Here is a 9,603-nt window from a genome sequence, read left to right on the forward strand (position 1 = left end):
CGGCTGGGCGCCCGGCGCGGCGCCGCAGCAAAGCCGGCCCGGGGCTTGCACGCACAGGGCTCCCCGCGGACGGCCCGGGAGCTTGCCGAGGCGGCTGAGCCGGACCCCGGCGCAGGAGCCAGCCACGAGCCCCTGTCCCTTGGGAGCCAGGGCCCAGGCCTGGCACTGGTGCCCTCGCAGCAGAGCCGTCCGGGCAGGAGCTGGAGGTGCTGGCTGCAGCCGCCCGGGGCCCGTCCTGCCCGGGGCTCCTGCCCTCGCTGCTCCCTGGGGGCGGGTTTGTGGCACGGTGCGCCCAGGGCTGCTCCGGCGAGAGCCGGATCCCGGGCCGGGTGCCCCCTCCCTTCCCAGGAGCCCCGAGCGCAGCTGGGAGCAGGAGAAGGAAACAGGATCCGGGGGGCTAACAGCCCGGCAAAGCCCAGCCCTGCCGGAGCGGAGGAGACGAGGTGAAACTCTAGACCCAGGAGCAGCCTGGCGGGAGGGGGCGAGACAGCTGCAGCCCCCGCCTGCCCACGCTCCCGCAGCGCCGGCTGGGGAGCGGGGCTGGGCGCCGTGGGGCAGGCGAAGAGCGGGGCCTGGGGGCTGCGGTGCCCCAACCCACGCTGCTCCCAGGAGCGCCGGGGTTACAGCAAGGCAGCGCCGAGCCCGTACCTCACTTTTATCTGGTGTCCGGGGGCCGGCCCGGGGGGGGGTGCAGGGGGTCCCCCGCGTGCGGGGCCCGGCCCGGGAGCGCTTTCCCAGCCTGGGAGCCAGCAGCAGTTGGTGGATCAGTTTCAGGGTGATGCTGGTAGCGGAGTTCACGGTGGCTTAGTGCAACGGCGGCTAATGGGGAACAGATGCACCAGCGCTTTGTGCCGGAGCGCTGCGCGGAGCGCCGGGGGGCACCGCGGCGGAGCCGCTGCTTCCTGCACCTGTGGCACTGCCCCCGTGCCCCCGGGAGCGCGGCCACCCCCCCGGGCAGCACCGGCCGGGCGGCAGCGGCCTCCCGGCCCCTGCTCACCCTCGCCCGGCCCTTCRCCCCTCGGGAGCAGCCCAGAAACTGCACCAGGGTCTATTCCAAAAAAATAATTTATCAGGTCGATATTTCATGTACATAAATATTAATCTCTATGGCTATGTACAGAGGCAGGCAGGAGCCAGGCAGGCAGCGGGGCTCCCGCCGAGAGACACTTCCATCGAAACGTCCGGCCAAAGCCACGCCGGACAAAGCCCGGCTCCCCGGGGGACGCCGCGGCTGCCCCGGGGCAGCGCCCGGCCCACGGAGGCGCTGGCTCATGCAATGCCAGCCCGGGTTTGCAGGTCGCAGCCTGGACTGAAGGCACCGTGCAGACACGGGGGCCAGGCAGGCAAGAGCCCAGCCCCCCCCGGGCCCCGGAGAGAGGGAGCCCCTGCCCCAGCGCCGTGGCTCGAGGCCCTGCGCACGCACCGCGGGCAACAGCCCTGCGCCCGCTTCACGCCCGGACCCGCTGCCCCCGAGAGCGGCGGCACCCTCGGCGTCTCCCAGCCCTGCCCGCCCCTACGTCCTCGCGCTGGGGTAGGCGAAGAGGCAGGGAGCGACCGGCAGCGGGTCGTGGGTGAAGACAGAGTCRTCCGAGGAGCAGGTGCTGGCGGTGTCCTCGCAGGAGGGCGAGTACTGCTCGAAGGGCATGGAGAGGTCCAGGTACTGCAGGGGGGAGACGGGGCCGTCAGCGCCCGGGGCCGCCTGCCCCACAGCCCGCGGGGACCACGCGGCGCGTCCCCTCCGCAACTCACCTCCTCGGAGACGGCCGCCAGGATCTTGTCCAGCCCCTCCACCAGCTGCTTGAAGGTGGGGCGCTGGGAGGGCACGGCGTGCCAGCACTCCCTCATCAGCATGTACCTGGGGAGCGAGGGCGCGTTAGCGGGGCGGCACCGCAGCCCCTGCCCGTCCCGTCCCCCCCCCACCAGCCTGGCCACTACTCACAGCTCGTGGGTGCAGTTGGAYGGCCGGTCCATGCGGTGCCCCTCCTTCAGCAGCTTGAAGAGCTCTTCTACGGGGATGCCGGGGTACGGGGAGCCCCCCAGGGTGAAGATCTCCCACATCAGGATCCCGAAGGACCACCTGGGATCACAGGCAGCAAGGGGGGGGTGGTAAATCAGCCACATCCTTGACCCCTTTGCACAGGCAGGGCCCTCACTGCCCCCACAGCACCCTGATCTGCCATGGTGGAAGGGGACAGGAGAAGGTGGCAGGTCCAGACACCTGCAGAGCCAGACATCATCACTGGGATGAAATGGGAGACGTGCCCTGCCGTTGTTATCCCTATGGGGTACCTCCTGCCTATTTATGGGGRCTTTCCAGTGTGGGTATAGCCCCATGGAGCTGCCTCATCCCACACCCTATAGCAGCCCTCTATTCCCGGGACTCACACATCGCTCTGGTGCGTGTAGACACGGTCAAACAGGGCCTCCGGTGCCATCCACTTCACAGGCAGGCGGCCCTACAAGAACAAACCCTCTGCTTAGCCATGGCTACGGGCCCCCATCCCCGTCTCTTCCCCTCTCCCAGTTCCTGCCACACTCACATTGCTGGTTTTCTTGTAGTAGTCGATGTCATGGACATCTCTGGCCAAGCCAAAGTCAGCAATTTTCATCACGCTCTCCGCTGTGACGAGCACGTTGCGGGCAGCCAAGTCACGGTGGATGCACTGCCAGGCAGGAACCATCACCCGCAGGACGTGAGAGAGCAGCTCTGGTTCAGCATGTCCCCTCTGCACATCCTGACTGCCACACGCTTCCTATCCAACCCACGGTCCCCCCAGTCCCCAAAACACTCCCACGTCAGGGTCACCGCCACATGGGGCTGGTTGCAGTRACAAGCGCATATGGGGAAGAGAACCAGGAGGCAGGACAGGTCTTTTGTCCTGCACAGATGGTTCTGGGGAGAGCTCCGAGATGCTGCCCTGAGCTTTGCTGAATGTGGCTGAGAGCTTCTGGACAGCATGGAGGAGGTGGCTGGGTTCCCCTTCTCTGTTCAGAGAGAGGACAGTGGGTTTAGCAGAGACGTGAAACACACAGCTCCTCCATCAGCTCTGTGTCCACCAGGAGGTTTTTTCAGACACAGGCACCCTGATGGGCTGTGCCAGCCATACCCGTTTGGACTCCAGGTATTCCATGCCACGGGCCACCTGGTAGACGCAAGAGACTAGGTCCTTGAAGGAGAGCTGCTCCTCAGGCATCGTGGTGATGTCAAAAGTATAGTCAGGTGTTGGGGGCCGCCGGGCCCGGAGGTACTCACGCAGGTTGCCCTTCGCAGCAAACTCCACAATCACGTACAGTGGCCCTGGAAAGGGTGTCCACACCGCTCAGCCCCGGTGCCCCATCCAGGTCCCCTCCAACCCCTCCCTGCCCACCCAAAAGTCTCCCCTCCTCTGCTCACAACCTGCCCCTTTCAGCTCCATGCCTGCCCTCCCCATTCCCCCAAGTCCTGCCTGCACAGCCCTGCTCACCATCCTGTGTGCAGACTCCCAGAAGGTTGATGATGTTTTTGTGCTTGTCCATGAGCTTCATCATCTCCATCTCAGATATGAGGTCGGCCAGGTCCTTGTCGGTGGCGTTGTCTGGGGAGGGAGGGTTGGGTCACTGTGCTAGCTGGGGTGGCACCGCAGCCTGGCCCCACGCCTGCCACCGCCACAACGTCGGTGCCTGGGACGCCGCACGGAAATGGTTACCTTTGAGCATCTTGACAGCCACAGTGACGGCTCGGTCCGGCTGGTCCCTGTCGATGCCGTACGCCTCTGCCCGCACCACCTGGCCAAAGCAGCCTTCTCCCAGAGGCTTGCCCAGCACCAGCCTGGCAGGGTGAGATGGATCTGTGAGCACCCTGCCCTGCTGCCCACCCCACAGCACTATCCAACACTGTGGGGCAGAGCCAATGTGGCAGAGAGGGGCAGCCCCAGGCCGGAGGGAGTCCCAGTGCTGGCACCAGCTGCGCCTATTGCAGTTCTTTAAGTAGGGCCTTCAGGTACAGTGGGGCTGGCAATGGGGAGCCCCTGGCGATGGGGAGCCCTGACCCACAAGTCTGGTAGACTGATGGGGAGTCAGGGCAGCCAGAAGACTTCCCTGCCCAGCACCCACAAGCTGCTTGTCCCAAGGATGGCTGCAGAGAGCAGCCCCGGGACACAGACCTCCCTCTCCCCTGTGCTGTGTGGCACCGTACTTGTCTCGGGGGAACTCCCACTTGGAGTCCAGGGGCAGGTCCAGCTCCATGACCCCAGCCAGCATCGGGGCACAGCTGGAGGAGAGACGAGTGACGCGCATCAGGGATGTACTGGACTTCCCAGAGGAGCTGGAGTCCAGGGAGAACTGCAGAGAGAATACAGGAGACCTCAGCCATCCAGCCTGTGCTCTGGGGCCAAACAGGGCTCCCAGCTGAGGACAGCAGGGACATGCAAGGATCCAGTCGTGCCAGAGACACCCTCACTCAGAGCAACGAGATGAGGGAGTTCCCAGTGGCTGGGGGCAGGAAGAGGCARTGGGGAGTGCTGGCAGTGGGGAAGGTGGGATGGGCGCAGGTGGCACTAGCAGAGACCGGCCCTACACCTTCCCAGGACTGCTGCTTGCCACGTACCTGTCGGATGAGTGGGAATTTGGAGAGCTTGTGGACAGCCATGGGCTCCAGAGGCTGCTTGCTCGGCTGGGTCTGCATCCGGCACAGCACCACGATGATGACAGCCATGGCCACAGCCAGTGAGCCCGACGTGTAGATGATGATGTCTGTGTACTTGGCCTCGGGGGCCTCGGCTTCCCGCTCCAGGTCCTCTTCTGAAGAGAGTGAACGAGTTGGCCGGAGCCATGGTCCCTGCATGCCCAGACCCCTGCTCCGCAGACAGGCCTCCCACTCCCACACYGGCCTCATGCTGCTGCCCCGGGAGCCCCTGCCCTCACCTGGGAGCACGGTGAGCCAGGCTGACTGGTAGGAGAGACCGATGGAATTCCCTGCCAGGCAGGTGTATTCGCCGGCATCCTCCATGGAGACGTTGCGCAGGTACAACACCTCCACCTCCGAGCTGTTGATGTCTGCGGTCTGCCAGGGAAGGGGACAGAGCATGAGCACCTCTCCTCCAAGGCAGGCTCTGTGCAAACCCTTCATCATCACTTCAGCGTGGGYATCTGGGGTCTGGGCACTTCCAGTCCTGATCTCCCAAGGCTGGGCATTACCTTGAGCACTTGCACGTAGGGGACGCCGTCGGGACCGTAGCTGCTGCCGTTCACCTCAATGTGCTTCAGCCACTGGATATGGGGCTGGGCATCACTGTAGACTTTGCAGAAGAACTCCACGTCGCTGCCCACCAGGGCCGTGGTGTTGGCAGGCAGCCCAGCCTGCAAGATGGGCCTGTGTGGGGACCTCTCTGCACAGAGGAAAGCAGGGCAGTGTCACCCACACTGCACGTGACGCTTGGGGCAGGGCCTTACTTGGCCTCCCTCTCTGCCCTCTGTGAACCCCAGGTGAGCCCTTCCCAGGACCTGGCAGTGAACCTGCCTGGTCTCGCATCCCCATGTCTCTTGGGGGCTCAGGACTCTCTAGGGACACGTGGGCTGCTCAAGCAGTGGGGTATGAATAGACTCCTCTGCCTCCTTCCCTGTGGGCCTGTGCCCCTCTCCCAGAGCCCTGCATGAGCAGAGACCCAGCACCAGCACTGCTCAGGAGAGCACTCACCCAGTACATCCAGGAGGTAGCTGTAGCGGATGCTGCCAAACCTGTTCTCCACCAGGCAGGTGTAGTTGCCACGGTCAGAGGGCACCACGCTCTCCATGACCAGGCTCCAGTGCTGGTGCCGAAGCTGCAGGGATGGAGGCAACATGGTGAGGGGTGATGGGGAGGGTGAGGGGAACAAAACCGCTGCTGAGCCAGGCCCTGAGGCAGACAGATGCTGCGGGGGGAACCTRCGCCCCTTACCCGGATGCCTCCGATGCGGTGCTCGCCCCGAAACTCACGCCCGTTCTTGAACCAGCGAATGCTGGGGCTGGGGCTGCCCGAGGCTGGGCAGCGAAACTTGACCGTGTTCCCTGCGGGCACCGCATATAGCTTCTTGTCCATCCGGTGCGGATGTGTCCAGTAGGGCGCTGGGGAAACACRTGGTTAATGCACAGTAGGATGGGGTGCATGTCCCAGCTCAGGGGCCAAGGYGCAGCCCAGAGCCTGGCTGAGCTGCTGCCAACCCCTCATGCTGTGAGCCGGGTGCAGCAATGCACAAGGCAAGGCCCTGCCCCACATGGCCTTCTCCAGGGCAGGTCAGACCCTAGATGTGGCCCAGCCTGGCCAGCACTGACCTCTGTGCATGTAGACAGGCTCCTCGTTCCGGTCTCCGTGGGGCCCACCATCCCCATCACTGTCTTCATCATCATCACCTGATGCCAATGAGTCTGCAAGGGAGGATGGGTTGAGATCTGCAGGATTACATGGCACGTGGGGTGCTCTCCTCCCCATGGCTGTACCAGGCAGTGGGCTGGGTGCTGCCTGGGCTCTTACCCACAACAGAGATGGTGAAGTTGCGCAGAATCTCCCCAGTCGCTCGTGCCCGGCACACGTAGAGCCCTGAGTCCTCATAAGCAACCTCCGAGATCTCCAACAGGCTCTGCTGGAGATGGATGCGACCTCCTGGGATAAGAGGCCTCGACTCCTTGTACCAGACCACACTGGCTCTGCTGTGGTTGGCATCGCAGTACAGCTTCAACACATTGCCCAGGTCCAGCAGAAGATGTTCCTCTTCCGACTCCAGTAAAGGGCTCTCGAACATCTCTGCCAGCCCAGGAGAAACATGCTGAGCACCAGACCCTAAGCTCACCCGTCTCACACGTCCCCACCAGCAGGACCCTTGGCACACACCCACTCCAGTGCAGAGAGCACACGGTGCAACACGGCCCAGCGCCTGGCTCCACCGCCCCATCCAGGCTGTGGTCATGGGCGAGGGCTGGACTCTGCCCTTGGGCGTGGGATGAGGCTTCCCTGGCCGCCTGCCTGGCACTGTGGTGCGCCTGACCAAGGCCACACAAGCCACAGCCCTTCTGGAGGGGCTGCTCCCTGTGCCGCAGGGTGCCCAGACCTGTTCTCCCCCAGGGAGGACGGGCGCCCCTCAGCACTGGCCAGGGGCAGGGGCTCCCCCACTCCTCCGTACCCCTGGCCTTGCCCCAGACAGGAGCAGGGGCACTTGGCATCAAGCCCTCCCAGCCACCCTAGGTCTGCTGCTCCCCAGCAGCCTTTCCTGCAGGGTCTGGCCCACTCGGCCGCTCAGGATCTCGGACCGCGCTGTCCCACGTCCCCTCCGCTGGGGCCAGGCTCTCCATGCCCTGCACCCCCTCCCGCTGCGAACTGGGGCTGCTGCTCCCCACGGCCAGGCACCTGGCCCGCAGCCGCTGTGGCCTGCAGTCGTGCCCCTGCCTGGGCGAAGGCTGAGCCCCGGCTGTCCTCTCCCTTTGGGTGCTGCCTGGGCCAGCTGTGACCTTGCTGGGAGCCAGTGCTCAGTGCTGGCTCCTGGACCAACATTCCCTGGGAAAGCTCTGCCCTCACCCTGCTGCGAAAGCCGGCTCCAGAGCCAGAGCCTGCTGTGGAGCAAAACCACAGCAAAGACGACCCTCGCCCATCCAGCCCAGCGCAGGAGCCCCCAGGCTGGGCCAGGGCCGCGTCGCAGGGACAGCACAGCCCTGGCCCGGGGGAGACGTTAGGAGCCGACTGCCTGCAAAGCAGACCCAGAGCCAGGGACTCACAGCACTAAGTGCAGAAGCCGTGTCCGCAGACCCTCCTCGGCAGGACAGCATGTCACACGCAGCACGGCCGYGTGCCCCAAGCACAGCCGGGAACCCAGCCCTGGCTTTGCCCAGCTAATGSCCATCTCGTGTGAACGGGGTAGAAACAACCCAACTGCCAGCTCAGCAAACACTGACTGCAACCTCACTGCCTCTACGCGGAAATCTTGGGGACCAAACTAATACGCAAGAGCTGCAAAAAGCAGGACCAGTGGCCCAGCCTGGCCCCCAAGACACGAGCCCTGCCCGTCCACAGCCCCCCCCCACAGAGCCAGCAGCAGCCGAGCCTTGTCCTGGGCCCAGCCTCTGTGGGTCCTGCAGACGCACGCCCACGTGCTCCCCAGCCATCTGCTCTGCCCCCAAAGACAAGACGCGGGGCAGCCAGGCCTCTGCTCCTCTGCGCACATGTGCTTCTCCGGTACACATTCGAGCCCACCGCAAGAGGCTCGGGCTGCCTGCACCTCCCGGGCAATCAGTTGCTAATTAATAACATGCAACTGCCACAGCGAGAGCTTTCACACCATCCCGCTTCGYGGCACTCATCCACGGAGCGAACCCAAGCCCCCAGCAACGCAGGGACGTCCACCCCCAGCAAACAGCCTGTCCCGAGCCAGCAGACTCCTACTCCAGAGAGCCTCCAGCCGAGGGCTCCCCGCCTCCCAAGCCAAGTACCCAGCCCCGCGGGTGCCCCCCGTGTCCCCAGCCCCTGCTGCCCAGCTGCACACTCACACACGTGCACGGAGCTGTGCGGCTCCATGTGCCCAGGGCAAGCAGAGCAGGTGCCGAGGACACTGGCGTCCCCAGCCCCAGGGACTTGCTGCCCAGCTTGCACGTCCCCTCTCTCCAAGCCCCRCTTTGTGCCCCCGGCAGCCGTACCTGGCTCCAGCGTCCTGCCCCGGGGAGCAGCCGGCCGAGCCCCCGCAGCCGCCAGCAGGAGCCCCRGCAGGATGTGCAGCAGGCGCCACATCTTCCAGGCCCTGCCGGTGCAGCGGCTCACGCTCTGCAAGACAGGCAGGAGCTCGGTGACCAGAGCCAGCAGCAGCGCCAGCGCCATGCCCTGGAGTGGGCAGCCAGCTCCCCCCCCCCCCGGGGCTCAGCCAGCTGGGACATGCGGGGGGGGGGAAGCCACCTCTTCGTCCTAGCCCTGCCTGAGGTGCCATGGGGGACATGCTGTGGGGCAGCTGGGTGACACAAGTCCCCACAGCATGTCCTCATAGCAGTGGGGGGAGCCCCAAGTGGGACAAAGCCCCCTCCAACCCTCAAACCTTGATGGCTGGGTGGGGGGAYATCAGCAGTGGGACCCCGGTTAGACACAGGGATTTGATCCCTGCAAGCCAGCAGCGGGGATCGGGGCCCTGACCCCCATCTAGCCAGGGTGCTGGGGACAAGTCTACCTGGCCAAGGGGGACCCGCAGCTGCAAGGATCGGAGTGCCCGAGGTGTGTGTGGGGGGTCAGGGACAGCCCCGAGGGCAGAGGGTCCCGGGATCAGGGTTGTGGGGTGGAGGGTGCTGGGGCCCACATCAAGGGGGGCGATTACAAGTCCCAGGGAGGGGAGAACCCCGAGGGCAGGGGGGCAGGGATGGGGGGGGAGGGCCCCGGGGCCAGCACAGCCTTGGGGTGAGGGATCAGGGGCGCCATGGACGGGAGGGGGGTCCCGGGATTCAGAACCGGGGTGGGGGGCGCAGGGCCCCGCGGGCGGGGGTGGTCCGGGCCAGCCCCGAGGGCAGAGAGGGCCGGGATCCCGAGCGCAGCGGAGGCCCAGGGGAAAGGGGTCGCGGGCGTCGTTACCGGCGGTGAGGGGCTCCCTCGGCGGAGCCGCCCGCACGCCGCGGGGAGGGCCC

General features: G+C 65.7%; 1 protein-coding gene across 1 annotated transcript; it reads right to left on the reverse strand.

Moving 5' to 3' along the window:
* Nucleotides 1–1,049: 1,049 nt before the first annotated feature.
* Nucleotides 1,050–9,597, reverse strand: FGFR4 (fibroblast growth factor receptor 4). Its single transcript, XM_085317329.1, has 18 exons — nt 9,551–9,597; nt 8,638–8,761; nt 6,488–6,757; nt 6,289–6,381; nt 5,915–6,081; nt 5,675–5,798; nt 5,176–5,366; nt 4,903–5,041; nt 4,586–4,779; nt 4,175–4,320; nt 3,687–3,808; nt 3,465–3,575; nt 3,108–3,298; nt 2,541–2,663; nt 2,386–2,456; nt 1,940–2,077; nt 1,750–1,855; nt 1,050–1,660 (listed from the first exon to the last, which is right to left on the reverse strand). The coding sequence occupies exons 2-18, from the start codon at nt 8,726–8,728 to the stop codon at nt 1,514–1,516; spliced, it is 2,424 nt and encodes an 807-aa protein (XP_085173455.1). The 5' UTR covers nt 8,729–8,761; nt 9,551–9,597; the 3' UTR covers nt 1,050–1,513.
* Nucleotides 9,598–9,603: the final 6 nt, after the last annotated feature.

Source organism: Rhea americana, unplaced genomic scaffold, assembly GCF_003343005.1.
Source record: "Rhea americana isolate MKP2758 unplaced genomic scaffold, rheAme1 scaffold_498, whole genome shotgun sequence".
NCBI lineage: Eukaryota > Metazoa > Chordata > Aves > Rheiformes > Rheidae > Rhea > Rhea americana.